Source organism: Genypterus blacodes, unplaced genomic scaffold (genome assembly GCF_046128005.1).
Source record: "Genypterus blacodes isolate CSIRO-AG114 ecotype Tasmania unplaced genomic scaffold, CSIRO-AGI_Gbla_v1 ptg000072l_1, whole genome shotgun sequence".
Classification (NCBI taxonomy): domain Eukaryota; kingdom Metazoa; phylum Chordata; class Actinopteri; order Ophidiiformes; family Ophidiidae; genus Genypterus; species Genypterus blacodes.
Window position 1 is genome coordinate 3458349 of NW_027466882.1, and position 16850 is coordinate 3475198.

Consider the following 16850-nt stretch of genomic DNA (forward strand, 5'->3'; position numbering starts at 1 on the left):
ATAAAGGATCTATGCCCGTTTCTTGGGGCCTCTTTTCTTGAAGTCATGAATAGGTCGCTCTCTACAGGAGTTGTGCCTGCTGCTTTAAAAACAGCTGTCAAAAAACTCCTTCTAAAAAAGCCCACCTTAAACCACGACACCGTAAATAACTATAGACCCTTCTCAAATCTCCCTTTCCTCTCTAAAACTCTTGAGCGTCTGGTAGCAAATCAGCTTACTGATTACCTTGATGCAAATAACTTGCTTGAGCCGCACCAATCTGGCTTTGGGCCCCTACATAGCACAGAAACTATGTTAACAAAGGTCTCAAACTACCTATTTCTCATCGCTGACTCTGGTGCCATTTCTAATTCTCCTAGATCTAAGTGTAGCCTTCAACACTGTGGATCATAAAATCCTACTCAATCGCCTTGAGACCCACATCGGCGTTTGTGGTTGCACTTTCTTGGTTCAGATCCTACCTAGATAGATCTCTTTTTGTCTCATTAAACAATCTCGATTCATCTTGCCACCCTGTGAAATGTGGCATTCCACAGGGTTTTGTACTGGGCCCATTCTTATTTTCTATCTATATCCTGCCTCTCTGGAACATAATTCGCCAGTTTGGGATAGATTTTCATTCCTATGCGGATGACACCCAACTGTGTGTCTCCATAAATCCCAACGATCAATCTGGGATCTCCAATTTGGAGTCCTGTCTTCAAGCCGTTAAAGGCTCGATGACAGACAACTTTTTGCTTCTTAACATTAATAAAACGGAAATGCTTCTTGGGACCAAGGAAGCAGAGACAGAAACTTGAGAATCTACTAGTTAACTTTGACAATGGTCCCATCCCAAAAAAGCTGGGTGTTACATTTGACGAGGACTTAACTTTCAGCAGCCAAATTAATAATGTTACATGGGTTGTTTATTTCCATATCTGTAATATAGCCAGAATCAGACAGTTTCTTAGCAAAACGGATGCTGAAACGCTAATTCACGTGTTTGTCCCCTCCAGACTGGCACCTCCAGTTACAGGATGGAACGGTCACGTGCAGATACATGATTCACATCTGAGGAGTTTGTGTGCATGTATTGTCCGATTTTCAATTTATATGGGCCATTCATGCAAAAAACACCTTAATTATTATGGTTTTAGTTGAAATGCCTTATATTTCAGCCAAACTCCAATCAATTTTGCCACAGACCAGCACTGCTGTGGGGGATAAAAACATTCTCGCCGTGATGGTAAATGCATTGAAATGGCACGTACGACACAGCAAACTTAGGGACACACATCCGAATCCAGACGATTTGTATTTGAGTTCAAGACAACTGAACACTAACACAAAATCAAGCACCTTTATTGTACCATTTTAAAGAATTTCAAGTTAATTTTTTTACATAGCTGGCTAGATGGCTTGATGTCTGCGATTTGAGGTGCTATGAAGAGGTAAAATAGTACCTCTCCATAGTTACTGGTAATGATTGATTTATAGCAATAGAGAACTACTATGACTACGTGGTAGGACAAAATTGAAATTCCAAAGAAAATTCTTACTTTTTGGATATGATTTTAACTTGGTTGGTGAATTTGAGGTGCTCTTAAAATGAAATGGGGGATATATTGTCATTGTCTAGATTCATTTTTTGTATACCCTGTGTTAACAACATAACATAACTTTGCTGGTTCGCCATGTGCTTTCTTTCAATTCAGCTGTGATCATTAAATGGTTTGTTTTGTTCTTAATGTTGTTTACAAAATGACATTCACTGACCACCATACTAATATTGGATAAGAGTTCCCTTTGCTCTGCTTGGTGGCATGGATTCCACAAGATGTTAAAACAAATTCTATTGAAATTATGCTCCATGCCAACATGATTGCATTACATAAGCTGTCAACTGCACATCATTTTGTGGTAATTTGTGCTTTGTGGTGCCTCATCATGCTCCAAATAGCCACTGAAAGATGTGTAATTGTTTAATGTAATTGCTACATTACATGGAAAGCAACAGCATAAAACTTCAATTTATCAAGGGCTGCATGACAAATGCTTTGTCAGTGAAAGGCCACGTCTCATTAAAGCCCAAGCATCCTGTTTGTGAGCAAAAGATAGATTTGAGAATATATTTATGAATTATCAAAGAGCTGCAAGATGGTGCAAAGCTTGCACCAATGTTGTTATCTAATCTCAATATCACAGGATGAGAAAAGCAAACCATATTCATATAACATTTAACGGAAACACAGCCAATTTGCATTAGAACTTTGTTACCTAATAAACATTTGCTATAAGATTGCTATGATTTGCAGTAAACTAGAATGGAAACACGTCTACTGGCGTTCTTGCTTCTTTACATAAAATGTTTCTATGATTTTAGACCAATATTTATTTGAGGTTCAATTTTAACATTTAAAAAATAAATAACAATGAAAATGTTCATCCAACACTGGGTTACATTTTATTCCAACGCCTGTTGATTTTAAACATGCAAAGAGTGGATTTGAAGCCGCAGTTTTGTGTTTGAGACTATTTTCAGTCATTTATATGATTTTTAACAATGACATTTCAAAAGTTTGAAATAGCATCCAGAGGCAACAACAACATGGTGAAACTACAGTTATATGTTGGTGAATATTCAGTGACATGGCTCTTAGACATTAATCCGCTGCATCCATCAGTTTCTGTCCTGTCGGAGTGAGGACAAGAGGAGGGGCAGCAGATTGAGGGCAGGACGATGTTCCTGCACACCAAGCGCTACCAGAATCCCTGTCAGGAGGGATCTTACTCTTGGCACCACGGGGGGCTGTGCCGGCATCACCTGCAACACCATACAAATAGCATCACACATTAGGGATGTAATGAAATCCTGGAAGATTTGTTCTGAGAGGATGATTTATGAATGATCTAATAACCTCCTGATTAAAACCTTGACCAAAAAGACAGTCAGATAGGTATTAGTCTTGTACATAAGAAAAATGCCAAAATGTAGAAAGTTACAGTATCTTTCTATTCAAAACACACAAACACAATTTCCAAATGCTACAGAAATTATATAGACATTAGCAGTAGTGTTATCTGCTTACCTTTTCAACTTTATGACAGTGAATGAGCCCATCGTGACCAATGTAAAATGTAGAGAAAACATCATACGACCTGTGAGATAACACACTTTGATTAATTGAAAAAAACATAACTTTGAGAAATTAAATTCTGCTGTTTGAATTATCCTCTGGAAATCATGGATGAATGTCACAGAGGTAGTATGGGTCAGTGCTGAAAAGAATTCAACATAGATTAAGGATGTAATAATGTTGTAATTAAAGAAAAACAAGCCAAAAAGTGTGAATTTTGTGCAAATGCGCAAACAGAGCAGTCTGTCACCCTGTGTGTCAGAATGGACATGTGGAGGGTCTGCTGATGTTTGATTAAGTATACATTTCTTAAGAACATAAAAAAGGCAGCAAGCTTTATCACTGTCATTTGTGCCAACAGTTGTAAAGCTTGCTGGTCACGTGTGAGTTTATGCTGTTTACTTACTTATCTCAACATCTGTCCAATAGTTAGACTGCTCTATGCTACAGTAGTTTTTCTAACAATTGACTGTGCCTCGTTCCTCAGGGATTTAATTCATTGGGTGTGTTTTTGTCCTGTCAATTTCTTTGTGTCTATCTGAACGGTCTTTGTGTGCTAATCCTTTAAGTGACCAACCTAATTTTCCGTATGGGGAATAAAGTTTATCCTAGTCAACTTAATTTAGAAATTACAAAAGATTATAATCAGTATTATGGCATAAAACCATTGTCCTGAGCCTCTGCTGTGAACTATCGGAACATTTTTTTAATTGTATCATTTCAACTTTTGTCTTGAAATATTATCACTATTTTCATAACGTTGTGACTTTTGATCTCAAAATATTACAATTCTAGTCTTGAAAACTTTCAAACAGTGGCCCTTCTACTGTGTCATTCAGCTGTCCATAAAGCAGCTGTAGGTATTTCACTCCAAGCCAAAGTGCCGGACTGACGTTCCATTCCTACTGGTGGCTAAAAATACTGGACTCGTCAGTCTAAACAGTGTCACAGAACAAGCTTCATGGTGGACGTATTTAACCTATAGATGTGAGATTTGTCCTTGCGGTAGAAGCGTAGCAGCAGAGAGTGGAAGGGGAGACCCCTGATCCTCCAGCGAGCATTGATGGTTCCATCCTCCATGTGCCTGGTCAGCTTCAGGACCTCCAGCCGAGCTTCAGCATAATAACACAGGCACATAAGCCGCCACAAGGAAAGGGTCAGCTGGTACACTACACGGCCTCTACAAGACGTCAACAGAAAAAGGGCTCTTGGTTTGAAAACATAGTCATAGTACATTGATCGTCATCAGTCCAAATACAAACCATTCTCATTGTCATGGGATATTATTTCTGTAAGAACTACTTGATCGCAGAATGCCTGCTCCATGTTGACTTCTGATTTCAATATTGTTGCATTAGAAAAGCAAAACTGATTCACACTTAAACATGTAACTTTGCTTAAGTGCTTTGTAGTGTACGATGTTGCCCTGGGGTCGTTAAAGCCTTTGGCACAAAAATGCAGTGCAATGCAGATCAATGTTGACAATGACATTTAAGTATTACTTTGGCCTAAAGGATTCCAAATGAATGACAGCTGCAGAGTGTAGGAGACCTGATGTGAGATTATGGAATATAAAAACAAAAGAAAGAATTTAGGTTTTATTGTACGACGTACTGTATTATATGGGACAAAGTGAGATTATATCAATAGGACTAAGCATTATATTTTCTCAATGTCTTGTCATTTTGCTCAACACAATTTCTCAATCAATCACAATTTCCCTCGGGATAAATAAAGTTCCATCTGATCGTCCTCCTCACCAGGTCTAACATTGTAAATTGTGGCACATTCCTGAAGTTAATCTGCTTCTCTTCTTCCTCACAAGTTTAGTCCAAGATTGTAACAGTGGTTAATAAAAATGTCATGATCATCTTGTAAAGCACATATTATTAAAATCAATCCAACTCTAAAGTTTCTATGACAAAAAATTACCAAAATATGATTTAAATTTATATGAAACCTACAAAAGAGCAACACTAACCCCTTTTGGAGACATTTCATGTCATACCATGTGCTCTCCATTGCATCTTCACTAACTAACTCTTTGTATATCCCTATGGAGATACATGAGTTACGTTACAATGAAATGTTTAGAAATTGATCCACTAGTCCAGTGGTTCCCAAACTTTTTCTGCAGGGCCCCCTTTTATAGGTCAGAATTGTTTTGTGCCCTTCCTTCATTTGATTGCGTTTACACATTACTATGGGTGAATTTTGGATACGTAGATGTATGTAAATAAACATAGCAAACAAATTAAGGAAATTTGTGTTTGGTAGATTACTTCTTTGTTGCTGGTGCTTCTCGGCAATAAATCTTATGGCATTGGAAAGCCTGTTAATGTCCCTTTTAGAAATGTTGCCACATTTGTGAGGAACATGCATTTGTGAGATGAGCACCAGAGCTGAGTACATGGGTTGCGCCCCTGAAAAACTAGCAAAATCTTCTCTGCCAATGTAAAACAGCTTTTTTTTTGCTGTTGACTGTTGTTTGGTGTTGTTTGGTGGATTGGATGATTGAAGTCTGATGAAACAACACATAATGGCAATTTAACAGAGGAGCCTCAGTAGCATGTGGAAGAACCATACACAGCCACAACAGCCTGGCACCTCTTCCTCATGGTGGTCACCAGCCTGGTCACACACCGTTGTGGGATGGCACATGATTCATGTTTGGAACATTAACGTTCCTTAGAGACATCTGTCAAGCTTGCGTGATGACAAATTATATGTGAAGAAATATTACATTGAAATCGGACCGCTTTCTGTCTGTATTACTAAATATAGGCATATGCATTGTAGATGTTAATTTTACAATATGAAAATCTTGTACACCAAGAGAAAAATCAGTGAGCACTCGAGCCGAGAACCACGTCAGCCGTGGGATCGATTGTGTTTCGCTGCCCCTCATATCGTGCGCCACACCGGCGAACCAGCTCCTGAATCAGTCATGTGGTACGGCAGGTTTGCGAGGCTTAGAACGTCACCACAAACGCCACCAACACACGCCTCGATACCGCTTCGTGAAAAATCTTCTTGGATTACTCGACACACGCTTCGAAGCCTCGCCACGAAAGGACACATCACTACATTTATCCACATGGCTGATTCTACCAGCTGAAGAAGCGTCTTTTATGTGAACATTAACAAAATGTTGATATCCAACACTTCAATTCAGCAATATAAGCTTGTTTTTTTCTGTATACATGTTCAGTGTCAACACACTAATGAATTCACATCATATTCATCTCATAGAAAACAAAACAATGTTATTATTTTTTTATATTATTAGTTACTTATTTGACTATTTTAATGTACAATGATACATATATACACTAATATTTCACATTTTATGTCTGTCACAATTTCCCTTCACATTCCGTGTAATTCAGGGAATTCCCTGTAGTTCCGATATCATCTGTTCTTCACATGCATTCAGTCTGCTCTGATGTTAGTGAGATAACAGAGTGTGCTACTATTTTCACGAGGAATTAAAATAGTTCTGGAATGTTCTGGCAGTGAAGCACGTTCTTTTATGTACATTTTTGGAATGAGTGTTTTCCTGTTTGGAAGAACATACACTAGATTGAGAGCCTGGGTGGAGCTTATGTTTTCTAACAACTGAACTGTTGGCTGCACAGTTCTCATGTCTGTGAAGGTTTTGTTGTGGACCCTGCTCGACGTGACTGCTTGATTCTGCATTCTGCCTTTATGTTGTCACAATTGTTAAAATGCATCCAAATGCTGCTTTTTTCCAGCTCTGCTACTCTCTGTCCTGCTCTGTACCTGTAATAGACCGTCAGCACACCCCGCCCCTCCCTGCTTGATGTTATGATCGTTGTCTGTCTTCACGTGAATTGGTCAAACGGCACAACATCAGTTCAAACATTCAGCCTTCCCCATGTTCATGACACAGAGAAGACCATCCTATCATTCTGTCTTGTATCTCCTTTTTGAGCCGGCCTGTTTGCTAACGACACATCTCGCATGCTAGCAGCCGGTGGACTTTGGTGAAGTGGCGCTCCACATGCGAGTTTGCGCCGCAAATGAGACACGCACACACTTGACATTCACATTGGTACATTTTTTTGAATTCCTCATGAAAATAGTATATTTGTTGCATTTATCGGGGCAGTCATCAACAAATCCGGCGTGCGCTTGCCAGCCGAATGTTACGGTGTCACGTAATCAAACTTGACAGCAGTGTCATTTGTTGGACTGACAGCTTATTGCCTTATAACCGGGGCGAGATGTTTGTGAATTTGATTGTATAGAAATTTAAACAGCTTTACCAAGTGACGTTGTGTTGTCAAATGTACGTTTTCTTTTAACCTTTTGCGAGCTACTCAGAACCGGATTTGAACAGCTTTACCAAGTGACGTTGTGTTGTCAAATGTATTCATTCTTTGAACCTTTTGCGAGCTATTCAGAACCAGATTTAAACAGCTTTACCAAGTGACGTTGTGCTGTTAAATGGACGCAGTCTTTGAACCTCTCGTGAGCTACTCAGAACCGAGTGACCTGTTGGTGAACATTGCTGCACCCGTTCTGTGGTTTCTCGTGTCCTCCGTGGCAGTATCTCCCTCTCGATTCCCTGTGTTTTCCCGTGCCCCCGACCTCGGACCTCCGCCTGAACCCGATCACGTCTTCTGTCTCCCACCCATGTGTACCTGACCTCGTCTCCAGCCCTCAGATCTAGTCTGCCTGTCCCCAATGCCGCCTCTTGTCTGCTCCTCTGGATACTTCTGCGGTGTTAATAAATACTTGTGTTTTCTGTGAATCTGCACTTAGGTCCTCTGTTCTGCAAACCGTGACAGGGGAAGACTACCATATTCTAATTTATTGAGCCGCACCTGTATAAGATTCGATCACACGGAATTTCACAACCATAGTAAATTACAAAGTACAGACAGGACAAAGAAGTACATGGTTTTAGGCCAAAATCTTTCTCAGCCTAGCCTATCACTCACCCTGGTTTGAGACAAGAACCAAGAAGACTCTACTCTAAGCTCAGTCTTCTGCTCAGTTTTTCATTTTTTCTTTAGTTGTCTTCTCCTTAGTCTAGTTTTAGTTTTCTCCTTGTTTCTTTGTCTTCAACTTATTTCAGTCTTCAGTTTAATTTTAGTTTTTCAGTCTTTTTGTGTTCTACTATTTTGCTATTTATATTTATTTATTTGCTACTTATTTGAAGTAACTTATTTTTCTATGCCAAGCTAAGCACATTACTTTTAATTCTGTCCGCACTTAAGTTGTAAGTAAGTTTAGTTTCAACCGGCTGGCGAGAGTATTTTTTATAGTTATTACGTTGAATGTTTAAATTTCCTGTGACTCAAAGCCTGAATTCAGCTGAATTGGATCAAGCCGATCTTAAAGATGTTAAACTGCTGGTTCAAAATCCTACCCTAGGGATTTCCAACTGAGCTCTCTTTCAATCAACTTGGGCAATCCTCAGATCAGTGGTGAAGAATCCACTCAAACCCATCATCTGGTTTTGTCCTCATCACTCAGCAAGCCTGCCATCATTGCCCTCACGCTTCAAGCCGGTCAGAGGACAACATTCCAGGTGCACAGGTTATGAGAGAGTTGGTGTCTGTTAGCTCTGATTAAAAGGAAGTTCAGACTTAATAAATATCATAACAGCGTTCAGGTTTTATTTCCGATTAATTTATTAATTCCTTTCTACCCTTCACCATTGGTCATATGTAATTTTAATCTGCCTTGAATTCCAGTACATTTCGTGTGTTGATTCTGCAACAACTTAATTTAATTATTGCATTCATTCAGTTGCTTGTCTATTTACTTAGTAATAAACATTGATTTATTGGTAATGGTTTGTCTGTGTACATTTCTTTAAAACAGAGTGCAAAGGGTCAATGTGAGAGTTCACTAGTTCCTATATGAGATTGATTCAATTGAGTTGTCTTAATTTGGTTTGATTAATTTCCTCCAAATTTGTCAAATTTAATCAATTAATTTACCCATTGGGATGTGGTGCCCCAACAAAGAGTGCAAATACAGAAGTATTGGTTTATTTCTCCAACAAGAGTATGATAATGGCACAGATAAAAAAAAGGATGAGCATATTCACCTCGTCTTTGTATTTAGGAGCCCATTGATGAATTCCACATCATTTGAGTACATGCTGTAATCGTGGTTCTTCCAAAAGAAACTTGGAAGCTGCAAAAGAAAATAGTAAAATTTTATTTCTCAACAATAAGGTATAATATTGTTTCACATATTCGGTGTCCACTGTTAAAAGTTTTTTTAATGATAAAATACAGCTTGAATTAGTAAAAGATAGGCAACATCCCCGCTAACTGAGACATATTCCCCAATGGCTTTCCCAGTTTTATCCCGTTGAAGCTCAATTGAAAGTAAAACATTTTTCTGAATTATTTTAATTACAGAATGAGACATCAAGGCCAATGTAGTCTTCTTGGGCCATATTAATAGTTGAAATACAAGCGTGTAAGTGGGCCAATATTGGCCCTATCAAAGTTGCGCTCTTCCGAATTCAGACTTCAGTCATAGCTGAGTATTGAGCACCTCTCAAGTTAGTATGCAAATTGGGTGGCGTTTGCCAGAAAAAAGGAGTGCCTGCAGCTGTCTGAAACATGGGATATGCATTATTCATTACGCTGCAATCTTAATATCAAAATCATATCAAATCCCCCTTGGGTACTTGGTATGATTTGAATGTTTGTTATCACATAATTTCATACTAAATGCTACTGTTCTTACCTCTATCCTCAACCTTTCATACATTAAGGCCAGTTTCTCCTCTCCTTCCTTGTCTCGTTCAGGATGACCCCCTGCTATCTCTGCGTGGCTACACAGGGAGCTAGGAAGCAGCAGAGGCAGTTCCATGGGCTTGTTCAGAAGTCCAATAACATGCCTGGAGTTAAGCCGGCAGCCAGGAGCCAGCTCTATAACCGGGCAATGAAAACAATAAAAATGCAAGCCATAATGGAACGGTGCAGGGCATCTTTCATCTTCGAAGAGGCTTTGGAAACGTCCATGTTCTTTCTTTACAACATCAGCATGGTTTATGCAGTCAGCTTTAATCCCCACACTGATATCATCCTCTCTGCTGCCATCTACTGTGGTCATTGGGAAGGGGAGCTGCATGGACCTAAAACCAACTGGAGCAAGAAGCTCTCCTATTTTAATCTGGTTGACCAGAGGGATCTCCACCATAGTGCATTGGCTGTCCGGTTCACCCTGTAGCACCAACACACATACACTGAATGCGTCCTCCCACTCCTCCTCATAGTAGGTGCTTCTCTGGGGCTGACTGGCATGATGAAATGGGTGAGAGAGGACTGGCTGCTTCACATTTTGGTACCTCAAGCTGTTGGGGGGTGCCAGAGACCATGATGCACTGCTGAGGGGTCGAGTCTGACTGATCCACTGCCAGGCAATTGTCTGCATGAGCAAAAAGATTATTTTAAATACCAATAGAGCAAATTACACAGGGTAGGATTTAGTTGTCACGTCTACACACAGGTTTGAGTCCCTTAATATGCCTATCTCAAACAGAGGACAAATGGTTTGAGAGAGGTTTATTATGATGGATCCCAAAAATGCAGAAGCAGCCTCTAAACATTACGGAGGACTGAAAACCCACCTGTCTGCTGTTATCAATGCTAAATTCAGTTCCCTAAAATCCCCTGTAACCCCCAACCTAGTCCAATTGAAGACAGTTACTAAATGTACTCAATACTCTGATTATAATATGTTATTATATCGAAAAGAACTCCATGATTTGCTGAATATTAACCAATCACAGTATGAGGCCTGTTGTAGGGCCTGCTGTCAAGAGACCTTCTACTCACGTCCGGATCCTGTGGAGTTTTTTCCGTCTCTTTACGGGACGAAACCAAAGAACTATGAACTACGCCTTCTTCCATCTCTGTGACCCGAAGACTTGTCTTTTCGGTGAATGAATGTACACTAATTGTACATATACAGATGTAACTAAAAACGTACTGTTCCAATCAAAGAAATGATATCCCACAATTGTCCCTGTAATTGGTTGAAACTGAGAAAGTATATTAGTGTCCACCCCTTTTTCCTCTTCTTTTTCTGTTTCTGATAGAACTCATACTTTGCAATGAAATTAAATGAAAATGGCCTGGACAACATTATTGATATGCCATCGGGTAATAGTGTTAATAAGTAATTGAACTGTAGTCAAATTTCAGGCAGAATACTTTCTTTAATTGTCACAGGTGTCTTCAATCTCATAATAAGTCATTAAGTCATCAAAAGTTATCCCTGTGCTGTTTGTCGTCTTTGAGTACACCACACTGAACGTGGACAAGAGAATAAAAATAACTGCCAAGCATGGTCAGAATGAGGGATACAAGAGCTCCATATATCTCCAAGCAGCATGATGTTCCTGGGACCACAGGTGTTAATATTATCAGGAAGTTTAAGGTCAATGGGGTTGTAGCAAATCTCACTGGATGTGGCTGCTGTGTCTCAGTCTCAGAGGAGTCAGGGCTCCTCCAAAAGGAAAATGACTTTAAGATTGGAACAAATGACCAGCTGAGAAGTGTTGTTAATTCTACGCTACAGGAAGTGCTTGATTGCAGTGACTGCCTGAAAATATTAGGTCCTAATAATTGTGTCCATGCCATTTAATTATTTAAAGAAATATGTTATATCAACAATCAAAAGCAAAGTGTCAGCTCTATTAAATATGGAATGAAGAATGGCGGACGCCAATTACATTCAGTTTCTACTTATTTCAGAGGAAAAGTGTGTTTTTTGAAATTATTGGAATGCTACTAACACTTTTAAGTCATGACTGTATGCACTTGTAACATCCATATCCTGATATTGTACTGTTCTACAAACTACTGGCCTCATCTGCCATTACAGAAAAGGGGTAAAGATTGACAAAATGCAATTGTGCAATGCATGTATTCAATTTGAGTAACCATTAGGGACAACAAATGTAATATTTATCGCAAAAAAGGATTGTTGAAAAAATTAGACTAGGCTTTGTGAGGAAACTGCGTTAAAAGTAAAGAGTAGTGCTGATAGTAAATTACCTGGTCCAGACTCCACTGCTGTTTCTTGATGGGCAGCCTTCTGCCGTGGCTTCTGACACAACCCACCCAGAAGGCGATGCCCCCTCTGCTCACAGCCATTCACCACAGGGGGTGGGGAATCTCACCCGCTGAGCATCACACAAGGCACAGCAGACACCACAAACCCACACCAGCAGGCTTGAGATGGTATGGTTTCTCAACTATGGCAGCACACGCTCTACTCCAACAAATCTGGGAGGCAAGAGAACACAGAGGTCAGAGCGAGTAACAATAAGTTCTGATTTTCAGAGAACTTAGAATTGTGACATATTGACAAGCAAAACTGGTTCCTTGACTAATTGTTTATCAAATATTTGTGATGTCCTTGTTCATGTTCTAAACAGATGTTGAAGGAGGAACTGATTGTGGAACATAACCCTTCTTTTCTTTGTTGGATGTTGTGGTTTCATACAATTGAAAAAGTTATACATATGTGATTCTTAAGTTTGTTAGGGTTAACTTAATGCTCGCTTGAGCAATTACTGATGCCTGAGTGACTGAGAAAATGGTGACCTAACAGTCTATGAACACACAGAAACTGGGCATGTCATCCATAATGTCATCCTAAATTCTCAGACATTAACAATAGGCCAGTCATCAACAATCCTAAACACTGCAATGGGTCTTGGATTGATGTTTACCAATAATCAGAGACTCGAGGGACAAGGGGTCAGACAGTACTGCACATCAAGGAAGCATGACTACAAGGCTGCATCCTTCCAGTTCTGAGGTTCAAACGGAAAGTTCAACAACCACTACATTCGAAATCTTCTCACTGTGTTTGCTGCGCATTTTCATATCCTACATTACAGGATGAATCACTTACGTCTGATGACTAATAGATTAATCAGTCCAGGGTTTTAGGAAGGTGGATTGCCCCAACCACTGTTGGACGTCATCAGGAATCGGTACCCTGGTTTTCACCGTTAGCTACTATTCAGAACTACTTTTTCAGAAACCTCGCTGTATTGTTGTGAACCTACTGCTTATTTCTTGATTGCAAAGATGCACATGAGGACGGGCAACTCTTCAACATTCCATATACGTACACCTTAAGCTTCACACTGGTTAGCTGTCTGCACTGCCTGCCAGGGAGAGATGCTAAGCAAGCTAAGCTAGCAAACTGACGTGCATCAGCTTGTCGACGTACCAGTAGTGTTTCCGAGTAAGTAATTGGTTCGTTTATGATTGTCCCGGCTCGAGTTTTGTGGAGAAACGTCAAAGGGAACCACACTTTTATTAAACGACTAGATATTACTCGGCTTACTTACACAAATGTCATTCCAGCCAAGTGTGCTATGTCCTTGTCCGGCATAACATGCCGAATGCTGCGTTCAGGTCTGTCGGAAAGACGAACTTCTTGGCACCGAAGCATCATTTTAAAGTGATATTGTTTCAAACCCACACATCCTTTATAACACATCCATTACATAGACATGTCTTTCAGACCATTCCATCAATTCTACTCCAACAACTTTTATTTAAAACAATTCAAATGTAGCGTATAATTAGATTTTACAACATTTTTTCCCCCTTCTTCTTCTTCTTCTTCTTCTTCTTCTTCTTCTAGCCTCATACTGGTTTGCGGACCAGCACAATTTCTCATTACCGCCACCGTTTGGACTGGAGTATGGACCAGGGAATTAAGAAGCTATTATGACCACGCTAAACTCCAAGCTGATTCTAGGCATTTTTATTTATTTTTATAACTTGACAAACGAAAATTTCAAGCATATCTACAATAAAATATGATTTATAGATGTTTGAGTTGGTTACTGAAGAATACATACACACCCTTGTGTAAAAACAAGTCTTCGAAGCTGAAAAAGCCAAAGCGGCGATTGCAAGACTTCCAAAAGCAGTTCAATGCCTGAAGCACAAACAATACTTTAAACGTAATATGGAGCCTGAGAGCTTTAAAAGTAAGCTGGAGGATTTTAAATTCTATTCTAAGTTTTACTTGAAGCCAGCAAGAATGCTGTCTTGAAAATTGTTTTATGTGGGCGTTAAACGACAGATCTTGATCAAACAAGACTCCTAGATTTCTTAAGGTGGCACTGTAGGCAAAGCCAACGTCATCCATGATGGCTATCTCATTAGATAGTGTTCGTATATCAAAGGTGTTTAGGGCCAAGTACAATCTTCTTTTCCTTTCGGCTGCTCCCTTCTTAGGTCGCCACAGCAAGTCATCTGTCTCCATCCACCCCTATCCTCTGCATCCTCTTCTCTTACACCAACTGACCTCATATCCCCTTCACTACATCCATATATCTGCTCTTTGTTCTTCCTCTAGGCCTCCTGCCTGGCAGTTCCCACCTTAGCATTATTTTCCCAATAAAGTCACTATCCCTCCTCTGTACATGTCCAAACCATCTCAGTCTGGCCTCTCTGACTTTATCTCCAAAACATCTAACATGTGCCGTCCCTCTTATGTACTCATTCCTGATCCTATCCATCCTTGTCACTCCCAAAGAGAGCCTCAACATTTTGATTTCTGCTACCTCTAACTCTGCCTCTTGTCCCTTTCTCGGTGCCACTGTCTCCAAACCATGCAACATCGCTGGTCTTGTACACCTTTCCTTTCATTCTTGCTGATACTCTTTTGTCACACATCACTCCTGACACTTTTTTCCACCCGTTCCAACCTGCTTGCACACGTTTCTTCACCTCTTTTCCGCACTCTGTTACTCTGGACTGTTGACCCTAAGTGCTTAAAATCCTCCACCTTCTTTATCTTTTCTCCCTGTAACCTCCATGGAGATTCCTGTCTGACTTCATCTGTCAATCTGTCCATCACCATAGCAAACAAGAAGGGGCACATGGCTGATCCTTGATGTAGTCCCACCTCCATGTTGAACTCCTCTGTCACACCTACGGCACACATCACCACCGTCCTGCACCACTCTAACATACAGTACTTCTCTACCACTCCAGACTTCCTCATACAGTACCACAGTTCCTCTCTCGGTACCCTTTCATAAGCTTTTTTGAGATCTACACAGACACAATGAAGCTCCCTCTGTCTTTCTCTGTACTTTTCCATCAACATCCTCAAAGCGAATACTGCATCTGTGGTACTCTTTCTTGGCATGGAGCCATAATGCTGTTCACAAATGCTCACTTCTGTCTGTAACCTAGTTTCTATTACTCTTCCCCACAGCTTTATTGTATGGTACATCAACTTTACTCCCCTGTAGTTGCCACAACTCTGCACGTCTCCCTTGTTTTTAAAGATTGGCACCATCACACTTCGCCTCCATTCCTCAGGTATCCTCTCGCTCTCTAAGATCTTGTTGAACAACGGGGTCAAAAACTCTAGTGCCACTTCTCCCAGACACTTCCATACCTCCACAGGTATATCATCAGGACCAACTGCCTTTCCACCCTTCATCCTCTTCAATGCCCTCCTAACTTCACCTTTACTAATCTTTGGTACTTTGTGGTCCACAACGGTCACCTCTTGTACTCTTCGTTCGCTCTCATTTTCCTCATTCATCAACTCTTCAAAGTACTCTTTCCATCTTCCTATCACACTTCTGGCTCCTGTCAATACATTTCCTTCTTTATCCTTCACCACCCTAACCTGCTGCACATTCTTCCCGTCTCTGTCTCTCTGCTTCGCCAATCTGCACAGATCAGTCTCTCCCTCCGTACCGTCCAACCTAGCATACAGGTCATCGTACGCCCTTTGTTTGGCCTTTGCCACCTCTACTTTCACCTTACGCTGCATTTCCCTGTACTCCTGTCTACTCTCTTTCGTCCCCTCAGTGTCCCACTTCTTCTTAGCTTACCTCTTTCTCTGTATACACTCCTGTATTTCTTCATTCCACCACCAAGTCTCCTTGTCTACCTTCCTCCCGGATGACACACCAAGCACTGTCCTGCCCATCTCCCTGATCACATTTGCTGTAGTTGTCCAGTCATTTCGAAGCACCTCCTGGCCACCCAGAACCTATCTCAGCTCCTCCCTGAAAGCCACACTCTTCCTTTTTCAGCTCCCACCGCTTCATCCTATGCTCTGCCTTTGTCCTCTTCATCTTCTTCACCACCAGGGTCATCCTACACACCACCATCCTATGCTGTCTTGCTACACTCTCCCCTACTACTACTTTGCAGTCACTAATCTCCTTCAGATAACATCGTCTACACAAGATGTAGTCAACCTGTGTGCTCCTACCTCCACTCTTAAAGGTGACCCTATGTTCCTGCCTCTTCTGGAAGAAAGTATTCACTACAGCTATTTCCATCCTTTTTGCAAAGTCTACCAACATCTGTCCTTCTGCATTCCTGTCCTGGATACCAAACCTGCCCATCACTTCCTCATCACCTCTGTTGCCTGCACCAACATTTCAAAAGATGATAGAAGTCTGCTTCAATCATCAGTCTCTCACCTCTGGGGTTACTCTGCATTACTTCATCCAACTCATTCCAGAATTTCTCCTTCTCTTCTATCTCACATCCTACCTGTGGGGCAAAACCACTGACAACATTCAACAGCACACCTTCAATTTCCAGATTTAGACTCATCATTCTATCTGACACTCTTTTCACCTCCAAAACATTCCTAACAAACTCCTCTTTCAAGATAACTCCGCACCATCAGCACCATTATAGAACAACTTAAATCCTGCTCCTA

At 40.6% G+C, this 16850-nt stretch overlaps 1 protein-coding gene across 3 annotated transcripts; it reads right to left on the reverse strand.

Moving 5' to 3' along the window:
* Positions 1 to 1325: 1325 nt before the first annotated feature.
* cunh6orf136 (chromosome unknown C6orf136 homolog) lies at positions 1326 to 13741 on the reverse strand. 3 transcript variants are annotated; one of them, XM_076157143.1, is made up of 7 exons: positions 13486 to 13741; positions 12176 to 12406; positions 9858 to 10541; positions 9205 to 9293; positions 4099 to 4299; positions 3072 to 3141; positions 1326 to 2806 (listed from the first exon to the last, which is right to left on the reverse strand). In XM_076157143.1, the coding sequence occupies exons 2-7, from the start codon at positions 12272 to 12274 to the stop codon at positions 2663 to 2665; spliced, it is 1287 nt and encodes a 428-aa protein (XP_076013258.1). In that variant the 5' UTR covers positions 12275 to 12406; positions 13486 to 13741; the 3' UTR covers positions 1326 to 2662. The 3 variants fall into 3 exon arrangements, with proteins under 3 accessions (XP_076013258.1, XP_076013259.1, XP_076013260.1); XM_076157144.1 differs by lacking the exon at positions 13486 to 13741 and adding an exon at positions 13365 to 13465; XM_076157145.1 differs by lacking the exon at positions 4099 to 4299.
* Positions 13742 to 16850: the final 3109 nt, after the last annotated feature.

Bases quoted from the DNA above. Each gene is read 5' to 3' on its own strand.
- cunh6orf136 (XM_076157143.1), bottom strand. From the start codon at position 12,274: ATGGCTGTGAGCAGAGGGGGCATCGCCTTCTGGGTGGGTTGTGTCAGA. The intron at 9,294-9,857 runs GTAAGAACAGTA...TTTCTTTTGCAG, and splicing joins ATGAAAGGTTGAGGATAGAG to CTTCCAAGTTTCTTTTGGAA. The intron at 4,300-9,204 runs GTGAATATGCTC...GACGTCTTGTAG, and splicing joins CTCCTAAATACAAAGACGAG to AGGCCGTGTAGTGTACCAGC.